Source organism: Mobula hypostoma, chromosome 2 (assembly GCF_963921235.1).
Source record: "Mobula hypostoma chromosome 2, sMobHyp1.1, whole genome shotgun sequence".
In the NCBI taxonomy this organism is placed as follows: domain Eukaryota; kingdom Metazoa; phylum Chordata; class Chondrichthyes; order Myliobatiformes; family Myliobatidae; genus Mobula; species Mobula hypostoma.
In genome coordinates this window covers 236,816,999-236,834,255 of record NC_086098.1, presented here as the reverse complement: position 1 = coordinate 236,834,255, position 17,257 = coordinate 236,816,999, and the positions used below count along the sequence as shown (strand labels likewise).

Here is a 17,257-nt window from a genome sequence, read left to right as displayed (position 1 = left end):
CCCACTTGGAAACATCCTCTACACATGCACTCTGTCTGAGCCTTTTAATATTCGATAGGTTTCAATGAGATCATCCCTTATCCTTCTAAGTGTCAGTGAGTACAGATGTATAACCAACCAATGTTTCTCATGTTAACCCTTTCCTTCCTGGTCCATTAATAAGGAGCTGCAGAGTACACAATGAGGTATTTGGTCCTGATGAAGGGTCTCAGCCCAAAGCATCAACTGTTTATTTCCCTCCATAGTTGCACCGGATCTGCTGAGTACCTCCAGCATTTTGTGTGTGTGTTGGACATGAAAAGTTGCAGTCCCCTGTGGAACCCCAAACTCCACTAATCACTGGTAGCTGTACTGAAAAGGCCTCCTTTATCCCCCATTCCCTGACTTCTGCCAGGCAGCCAATCTTCTCTCTTTGCAAGAGCTTTGTCTCCAATACCAAGGGCTCTTGTTGGCAGATGTTTGAAGGTTTAACTTGTAATGTCCCGTGGAATTGAATAGCCTGGTGTGCTGAGGAACAGGAACCAGGGGCTGGGCTGTTGTGGTAGATGACAGCGTGGTGGAAATTACCTGATGCACCATCGCAAACAGACACATTGAGCTGATCGATGTTCTGGACAACGTCACTGCAAAAAGAACAAACCACACTGATAAACATAGATAATGACATTCCTGTGACCTTACAGGATAATATTGCACATGACATCAGTTTCCTGTAGAAATCATTTCCCATGTCTTTCTGATATTTATTAGCTCTGGAGTTGGGGTAAGTCCGTTATGACCCTTCACTGTGTCTAGAAAAGTTGAGTTGAAAAACTTTAGCGTGTACCTGCCTTGGGAGTGTGTGACAGGACAGTGTAGCGGGAGCTTCACTCTGTCTCTGACCCTGGTAGTGTACAAAAATTTTTTTTAAATCTGCAAAAATGTTGAAAATCTGAATTAACAACAGAAAATACTTGAAAATTTCAGCAGGCCACTCAGCAACAACAGGAGAAGAAACTGGGTTAACATTTCAAGTCAACGATGCTTTGTCACAACTGGATAAGAGAGAAAGAGACTTGCAACTGAATTATTAACCTAGTTACTTTTTCTGTTCTGCTGCCTGACCTGCTCAGTATTTCCAGAAGGTTTTGTTTACACTTTCCATGGACAGCATAGCTCTGTGCTTGCTAGCTAATGTCGAGCCAATCCTGTAGAAGGAAATCAGGAGGGCTGAAAGCAGGCACGAGTTTACTCTAGCAGACAATGTGAAGGAGAATCCTAAGGGCTTCTACAGATATACTAACAGAAAAAGGATAACAAGGGACAAAATTGGTCCTCTGGAAGATCAGAACGGTAATCCATGTTTGGAGCCAAAAGAGATGGGGGAGATTTTAAATGCATTTTTTGCATCTGTATTTACTTGGGAGACAAACAGAGCCTATAGAAATGAGGCAAAGCAGCAGCGAGGCCATGGGCCCTATACAGATTACACAGGAGGAGGTGTATGCTCTCTTGAGGCAAATTAGGGTGGATAAATCCCCAGGGCCTGACAATATGTTCCATAAGCCTGTGTGAGGCTAGTGCAGAAACTGCAGGGGTCCTAGCAGAATATTTAAAACATCCTTAGCTATGTGTGAGGTGCTGAGGATTTGAGAATAGCTGATGTTGTTCTACTTTTTAAGAAAGTTTCTGAAAATAAGCCAGGAAATTATAGGCCAGCGAGCCTAACATCAGTCGTGGAAAAGTTATTGGAAAGTATTCTAAGGGACTGAATATTTAAGTATTTGGATCGAGGTGGACTTATTTGGGATAGTTAATAATGTTTGTGTGTGGTAAGTAACCAATTTTAGGGATGTTTTGATGAAGACAAAGCAGTGGATGTTGTCTGCATGAACTTTAGCAAGACCTTTGACAAGGTCCTGCATGGACTGGTCCAGAAAGTTCACTCATTTGGCATTCAGGATGGAGTATTTAATTCAACTCAACTTTGGCTTTGTGGGGGCAGCCACAGTAGATGGTTGCCTCTTTGACTGAGGCCTGTGACTAGTGATGTGCCATGGGGATTGATGATGTGTCTGTTGTTTGTCATCTATATTAAAGATCAGCAGGTTTGTGGTGACACCAAGATTTAGGGCATAGTGAACTGCAAAGAAGGCAATTCAAAGCTTGCAGCAGGATCTGGACCAGCGAGGAAAATGGGCTGAAAATTTTCATATGGAATTTAATGCAGATGAGTGTGAGGTGTTGCATTTTGGGAGGACAAGCCAGGGTAAGACTTGAACCTGGTCTTAGCCTGTTCCCATCTACCTCACTGACAGTATCCATCTATCCCTCACCCATCCACGTAACTATCTAAACTTCTCTGATTCTCACCACCTCCTCAGTGAAGTTACTCCTCATGTTCTAAACCTGTACTTTAGTTCTGGTCTCACCCAACCTTGGGGGAAAAAGCCAGCATGTATTTACCACATCTATACTAATGCCTTGGTAGCATAGTAGTTAGCACAATGCTATTACACCTCAGGGCAGGTGATGGGAGTGGGTTTCAGAGTTTGGAGTTCTGCATTACGGTCTGTATTAGGCACCTGTAAGTAGTTTGTAAGGAGATTTGATAGAGGTTGAGGGTAAATGCCAGCAGGATTTTTCCACTGAGGTTGGGTAGGACAAACAACAGGAATTCTACAGATGCTGGAAATTCAAGCAACACACATCAAAGTTGCTGGTGAACGCAGCAGGCCAGGCAGCATCTGTAGGAAGAGGTGCAGTCGACGTTTCAGGCCGAGACCCTTCGTCAGGACTAACTGAAGGAAGAGTGAGTAAGAGATTTGAAAGTTGGAGGGGGAGGGGGAGATCCAGAATGATAGGAGAAGACAGGAGGGGGAGGGATAGAGCCAAGAGCTGGACAGGTGATAGGCAAAAGGGGATATGAGAGGATCATGGGACAGGAGGTCCGGGAAGAAAGACAAGGAGTGGGGGGGACCCAGAGGATGGGCAAGAGGTATATTCAGAGGGACAGAGGGAGAAAAAGGAGAGTGAGAGAAAGAATGTGTGCATAAAAATAAGTAACAGATGGGGTACGAGGGGGAGGTCATGGGTTAAGGGTGGAAGCTGAGGAGTTTTAAAGGGAACATGAGGGGAAACAACTTCACTCAGAGGGTCACGAGAGTGTGCAACAAACTGCCAGCACAAGTGGTTTACGCAAACTCTATTTCATCGTTTAAGCAAAATGTGGATAGGTACATGGAAGGTAAGTGGAAGGAGGGCTATACAGGTTGATGCGAGTAGGCAGTGTAAATGGTTTTGGCATGTGCTAGATGGGTCGAAGGGCCATACTTTTTAATGACTGATGTTTGTGGATGAGAACCTATCAAGCTATGTCTACTAAAAGATGTCTTTTTTGATCTAGGGTCTGTGCAGCAATGAGGAAATGGCACCTAAATGAGAGAAGTGATGCAGAAGGAAAAGGAGAAAATGGAGCCTGAGCAAGGCAGAGTGGGGGCAAGGAGCATTGTAATGAGGTTGGTCAAAAAGGGGTTTGTTAATAGCGTGTACCTGTCTGTAACACTGAGGGTTCGAGGGACAGCCACACACTCCCCACTGGTTCTGTTCCATCCGCAGTATGGGTCCCTGGCAGCAACACACTGCACACACGTGCTGCCGTAGTCTGCGCAGTTGGCGAGCGGGAGCCGCACCATCTCCACTGGTGTTCCAACATACAGGTGGCCCTGAAAGGGATCAAACCGTTCTGAGTCAGTGTTGTGTGTCCTCCACACCCTGTTGCTGATGCTAACAGTTCCTTCTGTGAATAGGACTACTGATTACGTGAGCAGATGAAGCAACTTGTGCAGATGTTATGTGCTTTCATTTCAACTGAACTCCTTGAATCTCAACTCAGAATGAATCTTTTCTATTGAATATTGAAAGGTCTAGATAGAGTTGAAAGTTCAAAGTAAGTTTACTATCAAAGCATCACATACTACCCTGGAATTTATTTTCTTCCGGGCATTCACAGTAGAACAAAGGAATACAACAGAAATTGTGTGGATGTTAAGGTGATGTTTCCATAGTGGAGGAGTCTGGGACTAGAGGGCACTGCTTTAGAATACAAGGACATCCCTTTAGAACAGATAAGGAATTTCTTTAGCCAGAGGATGTTGAATCTGTGGAATCATTGGCACAGACAGCTATGTAGGCTAAGTCATTGGGTGTACTTGAAGTGGAAGTAGATAAGTCCTTGATTAGTAAATATGTCAAAAGTTTATGGGCAGAACAGGAGAATGGAGTTGAGAGAGATAATAAATCAATCGTGGTGAAATGGTGGAGCAGACTCCTCAAGTCAAATGGCATAACTCTGCTCTTAGATGTTACAGTCATATGGTGTTCCTGCTTGCTCTATTCCCCTAAATATCAGTAGATCCCACTGTGTTACTGGGCTGTGTGCACCGCAAATAGTTCTTAAGCTTGAAGTTGGCTCAGGGTAAACATATTTGGTTATTGCAGTTCCAGAGGTGACAGATGGAAAATGGAACAAGGTAGCTTACATCAACCACTGGCAAGGTACAGGACTGGATGGGCACTTGAGTCAACCTGTGCCCTCCTGGAGATGAGTGCAGTTCATCATTTAATGATAAAAAGATTAGCTTTATTTGTCACCTGTACTATACATCAAAACAAACAGTGTCATCGAGCACTACAGCACAGAAACAGGTCCTTTGGCCAATCTGGTCCATGCCAAGATGTTATTCTGCTAAGTCCAATCGACCTACACCTAGACCATAGTCCTTCATACCACTTCCATCCAAACTTCTCTTAACTGTTGCAATCAAACATTGAAATGCATCGTTTGCATTAGTGTTTTATTTTGTGGTTATGTTGGGAGCAGCCCAACACATTTCTGTCGTCAACCTTGCATGCCTACAACTCACTAACCCTAACCTGTATGTCCTTGGAATGTGGGAGGAAACCGGAGCACCCTAAGGGTACCCATGCAGTCACGGGAAGAACATACAAACTCCTTACAGTCAACAGCGGGAACTGAACCCTAGTCTTCCTATCGTTGACACTGTAAAGCATTACGCTAACTGCTAATGGCATAATGCCCTTGTCATTCCCTGTCAGAACATTACCATGCTCGAGTCCAGCGTCATGATGGAGACGGGAGCTTCAGCCGTAAAGGGGCTAAGCTCTGAAATGATGAAGGACTTCCCACTGTTGAGTAGAACTTTGTGGATTTTTCCATTACCTTGAAAAGAAAATACAAACGTCATGGCTATAGGGCATCCTTCACACCTGCCCCATTCACAGACTATGTAAGTAAGGCATAGGAGCATGAAAGCATTCATTGAGTCATACAACATGGAAACAAGCCCTCCAACGCAACTTGTCTATACTGATGATGTCCAGTGAACTACTTCCCTCTGAGGGTGTTTGGGCCATAGCTCTCTAACTCTTTCCTATCCATTCACGTATCTAGATGGCTTTTAAATGTTGCTAATACCCCAGCTTTTACCACTATTTCTGGCAGCTCATTCCATATATGCATCACCCTTTGTGTGAAGAAGCTGCCCCTGATGATCCTTTTAAATCTCTCACCTCTAATCTTAAACCAATCCTCTCTGCTTTTAGCCCATCCCTGGGAAAAGACTGCTTTCACCTTGCCTTTGCCCTTCATAATCTTAGATAGCCCAATCAGATTGCTCCTCTCTCTCCTATGTTACAGGGAATAAAGTCCTAGTCTACGTAACTTCAGCTTGTAACTCAGAGCCCCAAATCTAGACAACATCCTGGTAAATCTCTTCTGCATTCTTTCTAGTTTAGTATCATCTTTCCTCCAACAGGATGACAAAAACTGTACACAATACTCCCAAGTGTGGTCTCACCAGTGTCTTGTGTAACTGTAATATAACTCGCCAACTCTGCACTTAGTGCCCTGACTAATGAAAGCCAGTGTGCTAAACAACTTTCTTCACCACTCTGTCTACTGTTATACCACAAGGCCATAACTGGTGTTCTGCCTCAACACCATTTCACAGGGCTATCCCACTTGGTTGTTACTGGTATGGCAGACCTGTCATCCAAGGAATCCGTCTGGCAAATCTCTCTATAGCAACCTTCTGTGAATAGGGAGTCAAAACTGTACACAATACTCCATATAACTGTTGTGAGACATTCCTACTCTGGTACTCAAATCCTTTAGCAAGAAGGGCCAACATACCATTTGTGTTCCCAGTTGTCTGCTATACCTACCTTGTCAGTCCATGGCCACCTCCACTGCCATGATGAGGCCACTCTTGGGTTGGAAGAGCAACAACTCATTTTCTGTCTAGGTAGCCTCTAACCTGACAGCATGAATGTCGATTTCTCTAACTTCTGGTGATTTCTCCCCGTTCGTTCTTTTTTTCCATTTCCCATTTTGACTCCCCTCTTAACCCCTTCTCACTTGCCTATCACCTGTCCCTGGTGCCCCTGTTCCTTCTTTCTCTCATGATCCACTATCCTCTATCAGATTCTTTCCTCTGCCCTTTACTTCGTCCATCTATCACCTCCCAGCTTCTCACTTCATCCCTCTCTCCCCCACCTACCCACCTTCCTGCTCAGCTATCATTTGCTAGCTTGTAGTACCACCTTATTCTGCCTTCTTCACCCTTCCTTTCCAGACTTGATAAAGGATCTCGGCCTGAAAGGTCAAATATTTATTCCTCTCCATGGGTGCTGCCTAACCTGCTAAGTTCCTCCAGCATTTGTGATCATTGCACCTAAATTCATGCTGGTTTTCAAGTGGTGTATGTAAAATAACTTTTAAATATTTCCTTGCCTCTCAATTTAAGAAAAGAATACTTGCCACCTGTGTGAGAAGATGGCACAGATAGCACATCTGTTTCATTCACAGGAGGTTCATGAGAATGATCACGGGAATGAATGGGTTAACATGAAGAACATTTGATGGCTCTACGCCTTGTCTCACTGGAGTTCAGAAAAATGAGGGTGGATCCCATTGAAACTTACTGAATATTGAAAGGCCTAGATCAAGTAGACCTGGAGAGGAGGTTTCCAGTAGTGGGGATGTCTAGGACCCGAGGTCACTGCCTCAATACAAGGGTGTCCCTTTTGAACAGAGGTGAAGAGGAGTTTTTTTTTGAGCCAAAGGGTGGTGAACCTGTGGAAGTTATTGCCGCAGATGGCTGTGGAGACCAAGTCAGTGGGTATATTTAGGTGAAGGTTGATAGGTTCTTGATTGGTAAGGCGTCAAAGGTTACGGAGAGACGTCAGAAGAATAGGATTGAAAGGGATAATAAAACAGCCAGATCTGATAGGCCAAATGGCCTAATTCTGCTCTGATGTCTTATGGTCTTTCTCTACCAATGGATGACATTGCATTGTTCCTTATTGAACGGTTTGCCTGATCATTTAGCTTCCCCTTGGAGCTTCCCTACCTCCCTATCGCAACTTGTCTTCACACCTTGTTCCATGCCTCACCAGTCCTGGAAATAGTACAATTATGTTTGATGTAGTCTGTAAATAGCCTGGAGCTGGGCCTCAATTCCTGGAATTTCCCACCCGTCACAGCCCACCAAACTGAGACATGTGCTAGTCTGGTGAATGTATCGTACCTGTACCAAGGAATAGGACATGATAGACGTCCTGGTTGGCCCCCTTCACTCTGTCCGCTGTAATCCTAGTGTAGTTGTTGTGCTTCATAACGTAGAGTGGGTGATTCAAAAATGGGTAGATAGGCGCCTCAATTTCTGGGAAGCTTCTGATGGCTTGAATGACTTTGGGTGGGGTCACCTTGATGCACTGTGGAAATGAAGCCATTTAGTCATTTTTTTCCAGTGTGTCCAGTTCTCATTTTTGACCAGACACCTAGCCACCATGAACGCCCCACTGATGCATCTCAATCAAAGGATTTGGAAACTAAAGAGGTGGGCTTGTAGTCCATTCAGCCATTCAAGCCTGCCTGGCCATCCAGTAAAGTCTCACCATTCTGAGCTGTGGCCTTGACCCCAAATATCATCCAAATTCTTATGTTCCAATTTCTTCTTACCCAAGTGGAATTAAAACACTGAATTCTAAGGTAAGGCCCATCAAGTCTGCTCCGCCATTCAGTAGATCACAGCTGATCTGTCCGTGGACTCAGCTCCACCTACCTGTCGTCTTCTCCCATAACCCCTGCTATGCAAAAGTCTATCTATCTTAAATATATTTAATGAGGTAGCCTCAAATGTAATGTAATGTAATGGCCAGAGAATTCTAGAGATTCACTCCTCTCTGGGAAAAGCAATTCCTCCTCATCTCCAGGAGGGGAGATGACGACCTGAAAGAGGAAGAAGGGGAGGGGGAAGAATTCCATTTCCTTTAGTGTCCTGAAAAAGAAATTGTTTCTCTGGATCTTTCCAGTCCGGAGAAACTTGTTCATCGTACATCGCCATCAAGCAACCTCTCACTGATCAGCCCTTGTCCTAAACACCAGTAAATATTGAGCCAACTGATTCAAACCTTCCTCTTTGCAGTAAGCAGTCCTCTGCACCACTCTGAAAGCCAGTTTATCCTCCTTTAGCAAGGTACTCAAGACTGCACACAGCCTAGAATGCATCACCAATACTTTACCCAACTGCTCAAGACTTCAAATCATTGCATCATACTGCAAGGGTACAGGCCCTACAGCCCAACTGGTTCATTCAAGTTGTTGGGGTGGTTAAGAATGCATATAGTATGTTGGCCTTCATTAGTCGGGGATTGTGTTCTAGCCACATGATAATGTTGCAGCACTATAAAACCCTAGTTAGAATATACTCAGAATATTGTGTTCACTTCTGGTTGCCTCATTATGGGAAGGATGTGGAAGCTGTAGATAGGTTGCAAAGGAATTTTACCAGGATGCTTGCCTGGATTAGAGAGTGTACCGTATAGCCTACAGTATAATAAGGGACTACTTTATGTTTTAGTAACACGTTATTGAATGCGTTATTAGGCACATACTGAGCATGTGCTATTAGGCGTATATTGATCTGTACGTGTGTGCCGAGTTCGGTTTCTGCCAGTAAAGAACCATGAACCTTAGCTCCCGTCTCCAGCGTTTTTATTAATAGTTTTGTTGTGTAACCAGGCCACATACACAACAAATTGGCAATGAGGTTAATGAACTTGCGTCGTATTGGAATGCCGTGTTTTAATTGATAATGACACTCGGAAGAAGAGCGCAAGGAACGAGCCAAGGAGTGGGAGAAGGAGGCAGAGCGAGGCCACGAGTCTGAAAGGAAGCGGGAGCACAGCCGGGGTCGGGAATGCCGGGAAACCAAGAGACACAGTCGGAGCCGCAGCTCGTCCAGCCAAGACCACAGCCAGTGCTGACCCCCCCCCTCACCCCCCAGGGGCTGAGGGTCTGCCTGCCCCAGCAAGGAGATAAAAAGGAGCGACACACACACACACATCTAGACAGAGTGCGCTCGTGGCGCTAGCAAAAAGGACACGCGAGTCAAAAAGGAAAATAAGGGGAAAACGGGGCTTAATTAACATAACAAAGATGGCGATGATTGGAACCATTACAGCATTTGATAGTGGCATTGAAGACTGGGCAACTTACATTGAAAGAGTGGAGTTATATTGTGAGGCTAACAGTGTTAAGGACGAAAAGAAAGCCAGCGTCTTCCTCAGTATTATGGGAGCAAAAACATACGGCCTGCTACGGAGCTTGTTGACCCCTGAAAAGCCAGCTGACAAAGCATTCAAGCAAATAGTAGACACTGTCCAACAGCATTTAAACCCCAAACCACTGGTCATTGCTGAAAGGTTTAAATTTCACAATAGTCATAGTCATACTTTATTGATCCCAGGGGAAATTGGTTTTTGTTACAGTTGCACCATAAATAATTAAATAGAAATAAAACCATAAATAATTAAATAGTAATATGTGGGGACGGAACTGGACTCTCTCACAGTGGTGTCTGAAAAGAGGATGCTGTCTAAGTTGCATGCCATCTTGGTCAATGTCTCCCATCCACTACATAATGTACTGGGTGGGTGGGCACAGGAGTACGTTCAGCCAGAGACTCATTCCACCGAGATGCAGCACAGAGCGTCATAGGAAGTCATTCCTGCCTGTGGCCATCAAACTTTACAACTCCTCCCTTGGAGGGTCAGACATTCTGAGCTAATAGACTGGTCCTGGACTTATTTCATAATTTACTGGCATAATTTACATATTACTATTTAACTATTTATGGTTCTATTACTATTTATTATTTATGGTGCAACTGTAACGAAAACCAATTTCCCCCGAGACCAATAAAGTATGACTATGACTATACTATGACTATGTAAATTATGCCAGGAAATAAGTTAGTGTGTGGCAAGTTTCTGTGTGAAAGAGACCTTACATTTGAGAAAGCGCTAAACATTGCAATATCAACGGGAACAGCGGCACAGGGTGCTTCCGAGATACAACAAAAATCTCTGGAATATGCCACAAATAAAATGTCACTGAACAGAAATGAAGGAAAGAAATGTTACCGTTGTGGGAATAGGTCACATGACTCAGATGACTCTTGGTTTAAAGACACAGAATGCAGAAACTGTGGCAAACAGGGCCACATTGGCAGAATATGCAAAGCTAGTAAACAGCAGCAAAAGGACAAAATACAGAGAAACAAGAAATCCCAGAAAGGAAAACACAATAATGTACACAACATGAAAGAAAGCAGTTCTGATGAAAATGACTCAGATGAAAGTGAATTGTCTTGTCTGCAACTTCACAGTGTGAAAGAGACATGATCAAAGAGTAATAAGGATATCACTCCACAAGTGGCAGGCGTAAGACTGAAAATAGAGTTGGACACAGGCTCAGCTTTAACAGTGATCTCTGTACACGACTACAAACGACTGTTTTCTCACATACCTCTGAAACGAACTAAACTCCTGCTAAAGACTTACACAGGACAGAAAGCGCATCCCAAAGGTAAAATTAAAGAGACAGTGACCTACGGAGCCAAAACACAGCAGCTGAACCACTATGTACTGAAAAATGGAGAACCACCTTTGCTGGGACGTGAATGGCTCAGGAAAATCCAGTTGGATTGGCACACCATCAAGGCACTAAATGTGTCAACAAAGGAGGGCAGCTCGGCAAGGAAGATGTCCGCAGCTCTCCTCTTACCCATTGTCGACTATTACAACAATGAGAAGCTGGACAGCGTCGACAATGAGGACGAATGCAGTATCCGTGGCCATGACTCGGATGAAGATACAGAGGATGCAAGGGAGACAGATATTGCCAATAAGCGGGATGATGAAGACTACCTGGAAGTAAAAGAGCAGATGTACCAGGAGAAATTGATATCTCTCAAAAGACAGCTACAGCAGTTACAGGAAGGCACTTTGCAGGAGTATCAGAAAAGGATGAAGAAACTAGATCAACAATACAAGGAAAGAATACGAAATGCAGAGCTTTTTCTGCAACTGGAGACAGAACAAGTGAAAAGGAATTATATTAAAGAGAAGAAAGCAGCAGTGAAGGAATCTGAAGATTAAAAAGATTGAGTTGGAAGAAAAAAAGATGATTGAGAATGAGAGGCTAACAATGGAACTCACAGGAGATTCTATGGAGGTAAAGCCAATAATGACTAGGAAACTAAGGAGGAGACCGAATGACCCTGTTCCAATTACAGACAAAAGAGGACAACCTGCACCTGTGCAGTTAAGTTACAAACTTTGTACTTGCTAACAGAGGAACAGATGATGGAAGATCTGCGAACTCTCAATAAGTTTAAATCTCCAAAAAGACCAGCATCTCCATCTTCTCCTGAGCATCTTCCCAGCACTCCTGCTGAATCACCAGCACAAAAACATGAAGCACAAATAGAAGATGGAAAGTTATATTATGGAAATGGTATCATAAAGGTCAGGCTATCTATTTGGAATCTAAGGACAATACGAAGATTGGCTGTGTTGGAACAAATGAGATATGGGTAAAGAAGACAAGTGATAGCGCAAAGATGCGGATATATCTAGGACAGCTGCACAGAGGAGTCTTCATTATATGAAGGTGATCTGCTGCCTAGAACTTTCAGCAAGTTGGAGGCGCACATCTTCTTAACTCCCTATGCTCAGAGATCAACTTTTCATGACTTTTATATGGAAATCCGAATTAAAACAAACAAGTTTATTGACAGACGTTACCCGGAGAGGCAGAGAAGGACCCCCCCCCCCCCGCAAGAGACTTGAGTTATAAATGGGTCTTAGACCAAAAGATTTTTTTTTTAAAAGGCTTGTTATAATTTAATATTATTACGTTACTTTGTTATAATTTGGTATTATTAAGTTACTAAGTAAACAAATGGCACTTAAGGGTAAACATATTTGTTTACCATAGTGCCCCAGTAAAAAAAAGTTGATACAGTATTAAAATAAAAGGGGAGGAGTGTACCGTATGGCCTGCAGTATAATAAGGGACTACTTTATGTTTTAATAACACATTGTTGAATGCACTATTAGGCATATATTGAGCATGTGCTATTAGGCATGTATTGATCTGTACATATGTGCCAAGTTCAGTTTCTGCCAGTAAAGAACCATGAACCGTAGCTCCCGTCTCCAGCGTTCTTATTAATAGCATTGTTGTGTAACCAGGCCACATACACAACAGAGAGCATGTCTTGAGAACATTGAACTATGGCTTTTCTCTTTGGAATGAAGGAAGATGAGAGGTGACTTGATAAAGGTGTAAAAGATGATAAGAGGCATAAATAGAGTGGATAACCAGTGCCTATTTCACATGGCAGCAATGATTAATATGAGAGGGTATCCTTTTAAGATGATTGAAAGAATGTATGGTAATGTGCAATATCAGAAGTAGGTTTCCTTTGCACAGAGTGGTGAGTGCATAGAATACACTGCCGGGGTGGTGATAGAGGCAGATACATTAGCGTTTCAGAGACTTGTGGGCCGAAAGGCCTATGCTATGCTGTGCTTTACTGTGTTCTGTGGCCCCTGCCGACCAAAATTCCCATCTAAGCTTGTCCATTTGCCCATGTTTGTCCTCTAAACCTTTCCTCCTACACTTCCCTACTTCTGTCCTCCACAAAATAAATTTTGGTCCAAGCAACAAATGGGCAAGAACACACTGAACTCATTCCTAAAACTGTTCATACCGTTCCTGGCCTCTGGCCCCCAGGTAGGTTGCCGGTGAAGCCCTTCAGTTTTGGGTTTCGGAATGCCTGCTCTATGTCCGACTGGGAATAGGCACAGATACCAGTGGAGTTCCTGCAGAGAGTAGAATGTCAGAAAATTAGGTCTGTGAGCACCAGTCACTGCAGCGCCATGTTTTCTGGAAAACTCATCCTCCCCCCTCCAGCTTTCAGTCAGTTTACCAGCAGCTTGTGAAGATGCCAGCAAGGATGGGCATCACACTGACCAGGAATGAAGACTGTTGGGTCATTGTACACATTAAATAGAAAAAAAACGTGTTTCAGTCTGAAACTCCAACTATTTATTCCCTCCATAGATACTGGCTGCCCTGCTGGGTTTCTCCAGCATTGCGTGTGTTGTTCTGGATTTACAGCATCTGCAGAATCTCTTGTGTTTATGACTTGCTGCTCTGCTGTTGAGTCTCTGAGATATACCTCCCCTGAAGAAGTTAAATCTTCTCAACGTGAGTTCAGTGAGACCTTCTCTCACTGATCCCCCTCTGTGATCTCTGCTACCCTCCAACTCTTTGACCATGTGCTCACCCAGACTTGTATCTTTCCCACCTAACAGCTGCCAGCTTCCACCTTCTTATTCTGACTTCTTCCACTTTCCTTTCTAGTCCTGATGAAGGATGTTAGCCCAAAATGTAGACTGTTATATAGATGCTGTCTGACCTGCTGAGTTCCTCCATCATTTTGTACATGTTAAACTACAACAGGCAGACTGAGTGGTAAATCACAAAATGTGGAGTGGAATCTACCACATTCGGTTAGCAGAGAACTTCCACTCACCACAAGCTGGAGAAGACCCCGTACACCATGCTGTTCTTTGGATCATCCTCCGCATGCAGGACAAACGCGTCTTCAATCTTGTTGAAGAGCCTGGATTCTGTTGGGAAGCCACAGATGAGTCGTGCCTTCAAGAACGTGGTAAACGAGTCTTGACCAGCCGTTTTCGATCCACCTTCGTCGATCTGGCAAAGCCCAAAAAGGTGTAACTAGACAGGTAGATTTGGGAAAATCTTGCTGGGAATGGTGATATTAGGCAGTGGTCCAGGACTGAGAGTTGACAGCTCATTCTGCAATCAGAGTTAGCATCAGGGCTCAGCCTTAAGTTGAGATAATAAGAAGGCAATCAATTTTCTGAATGCCTCTGACCTCCAATCACACGTATCAGATCTACAGTATATCACCACTCTCTTTTTTAATTAGCTTTCATCACATGTACATTGACTCGTACTGAGAAATATATCATTTGCAGCAATAAGCAACACATTATGAAGATTGTGCTGGGGATAGCCCACAAGTGTCGGATACCATTATAGCATGCCGACAACTTACTAACCCTAACCCTTATGTCTTTGGAATGTAGGAGGAAACTAGAGCACCGGAGCATATCTTCGTGGTCATAGGGAGAATGTACAAACCACTTACAGCAATTGAACCCCAATTTTGTTTTATTTATTTAGAAATAGTGCTGAACAGGCCTTTTCAGCCCAATGAGCCGCATCACCCAGCAACCCACCTATTTAATATTAATCTTACTTACGGCCCATTACGCTGCTGGCGTTTAGTGAGCAATGAAGGTCCTTCATCTCTAGTGGTATATAGGGCTACCTTCATCAGGTCAGTACTTTCCTCTCGGTTTTCACTACTGTCCGTCGTTCAAGTCCTGGGTGGACACTCAGGAATGCCGTTGCATGCAGATGTAGAAGGAATCTTCATTACTGTTTCCGTTACAATTTTGTTTTACCAGTCAGGGTGGTTAGTCCTAAGCTGAACCCCTGAACCAGGAGGTCCAGCGGACCACTATTAGTCTGGACCCTACCCTTTGACCTGTTAGGCATCGGTGACCCTACCTAGACCCAAAGCATAAAACCCTGACTCTAGCCAACATAGCTGGACATTGGAGAGTTTATTGAAGCAAGCAAGCCTCCAAAACCTATGACAATTTGTGGTCCTCTTGGAGGTAACACTAGGCTAATCACCAAACAACTTACAATGACCAATTAAGCTACTAACCGGTACGTCTTTGGACTGTGGTGGTGTTGTAGTGGTGTACCATACAGTACCTTGCTTTGCTCCGTTGACCTTGTTCCTTGCTCATACTTGAGAGAGACATCCCCTACTTCTGCACCTGTAGAAGGGAAAAAGTTTCAGCTCCCCCCGCCCCTGGTGTTATTTCCTGGGTAAAATGTCCCAAGTGTGTAAGTATCAGGATCCAAGTAGTGAATGGTGTAAATGTTTTTACTGCTGATCCGGGCCCATCTTACCTTACAGACACGTCCAACATAGGCCCTGTAAGGCTCTCCATCTAACGCAGTACTGCCATTGGTCTCCCTGAAGAAGAAGTAAACCTCGTCCTTGTTCCTGTCTGTCATTTGAATCCAAGCAGATCCCACAAATGTTGGATCTAACGGGAGAAAATACAAACTCGTGACTCAGGTTTATCATCACTGACATATATTGTGAAATTTGTTGCTTTGCAACAGCAGTACAGTGCAGTACATAAATTGCTATACAATAGGAAATATAAAAAATATAGTGCAAAGTAAAAAGCAAAACAGTGAGGAAGTGTTCACTGTTTCTCAGTGAGTTTGCAGAACTGTGTGCCTCAGTTGCATAGCGGATAGTAATATTACACTTGTGGTGTCAGAGTTTGGAGTTCAATTCCAACATCATCTGTTAGGTGCCTCTGTATGTCCTCCCTTTGAACATGTGGGTTTCCTCTGGGTCTTCTGGTTTTCTTCCACAGTCGAAAGATGTACCAATTAGTAGGTTAATTGGTCATTGCAAATTGTCCCATGATTAGGATAGGGTTAAATCAGATTGTTTCTGGTGGCACGGCTCAAAGGGCCATAAGGGCCTGTTCCACACTGTATAAAATAAAAATTCTGATGGCTGAGAGGAAGAAGCTGTTCCCAAAACATTGAGTGTTCAGGATCTTCTCGGCAACCATCCTTTAACATAATGTTCTGGATATGTGTATCTGTATTGATTTTATCAGTGTGACAGGGGCCTGTGAGAGCACATACAGTTTCTATTAAGTGCCTGATTGATTCAATGGTGCCCCTGACAGTGTTGATACTGCACGGTAGGAGAGCCTGGATGTTGAACTAGAACTGCTACCACCTCTGTGGTGAGTCAGTCCTTGTGTGGGGAAGTTACCTCATCGGTGTGGCTTCTCTGAGCAGCTGAACACTACTTACTCTGGAACCATTTGTCCTCAGACTTCAGGTGTTTCATCCACCCGTAACTGCGCTGAATGGAACCACTGTTCTGGCTCGTGCTGCTAATGGCTGAGTACAGGTCTTCACCTAGAGCCAAAAGAGGAATGAGACACGACTGAGTAACTGTGCTGAATCTGGATGGATCTCTGCTGATATCACTGGACAACAAAAATTTTGTTTCCTGAATAAAATAGAGTGCAGAGGAGATTTGCAAAGATGTTGCCTGGATTGGAGAGTGTACCTATGACAATCGGTTGAGTGTACTTCGCCTTTTCTCCTTGGAGTGATGGAGGATGAGAGGTGACCTGACTGAGGTGTACAAGATGATGAGGGGCATTGATCGTGTAGATCAGCGGTCCCCAACCCCCGGGCCGCAAGGTGTGTGCTACTGGGCTGTGAGGAAACGATATGAGTCAGCTGCACCTTTCCTCATTCCCTGTCATGCACTGTTGAACTTGAACATAGGGTTGCCAACTGTCCCGTATATTGGGCTAAATTGGTTTATCCCGTATTTCCCCCGCTAAGGTAGAGCATTCCTATGAAACCTTTTATGCCGAAATGGCGTGAAGCGAAGAAGCAATTACCATTAATTTATATGGGAAAAATTTTTGAGCGTTCCAAGACCCAAAAAATAACCTAACAAATTGTACCAAATAACACATAAAACCGAAAATAAATAACGCTAACATATAGTAAATGCAGGAATGATATGATAAATACATGACCTATATAAAGTAGAAATAATGTATGTACAGTATAGTTGGGAAGATGAAGGCAAAACGGATTTGTGGGGGAAAAAAAACAGCATGTACACTCATGTGCACATTACATGCGCACACAGGTGCCCGTGCAAGGCTTCATGGTCAT

General features: G+C 43.8%; 2 protein-coding genes across 2 annotated transcripts in view; one reads left to right on the top strand and one right to left on the bottom strand.

Moving 5' to 3' along the window:
* The window catches only part of LOC134342951 (semaphorin-4A-like), a 116,590-nt gene that overhangs the window by 6,218 nt on the left and 93,115 nt on the right, over positions 1-17,257 (top strand). Inside the window, exon 2 of the mRNA XM_063041683.1 lies at positions 3,386-3,497. The gene's annotated coding sequence lies outside the window, so the exon portion shown is untranslated. The remainder of the gene's footprint in view (positions 1-3,385; positions 3,498-17,257) is intronic.
* The window catches only part of si:ch211-113g11.6 (uncharacterized protein LOC559008 homolog), a 36,906-nt gene that overhangs the window by 5,316 nt on the left and 14,333 nt on the right, over positions 1-17,257 (bottom strand). Inside the window, exons 6-13 of the mRNA XM_063041684.1 lie at positions 16,370-16,477; positions 15,434-15,573; positions 13,953-14,134; positions 13,125-13,236; positions 7,590-7,776; positions 5,106-5,221; positions 3,532-3,704; positions 568-623 (exon numbers count right to left, since the gene is read on the bottom strand). Of these exons, the coding sequence (XP_062897754.1) occupies positions 568-623; positions 3,532-3,704; positions 5,106-5,221; positions 7,590-7,776; positions 13,125-13,236; positions 13,953-14,134; positions 15,434-15,573; positions 16,370-16,477 (1,074 nt within the window). The remainder of the gene's footprint in view (positions 1-567; positions 624-3,531; positions 3,705-5,105; positions 5,222-7,589; positions 7,777-13,124; positions 13,237-13,952; positions 14,135-15,433; positions 15,574-16,369; positions 16,478-17,257) is intronic.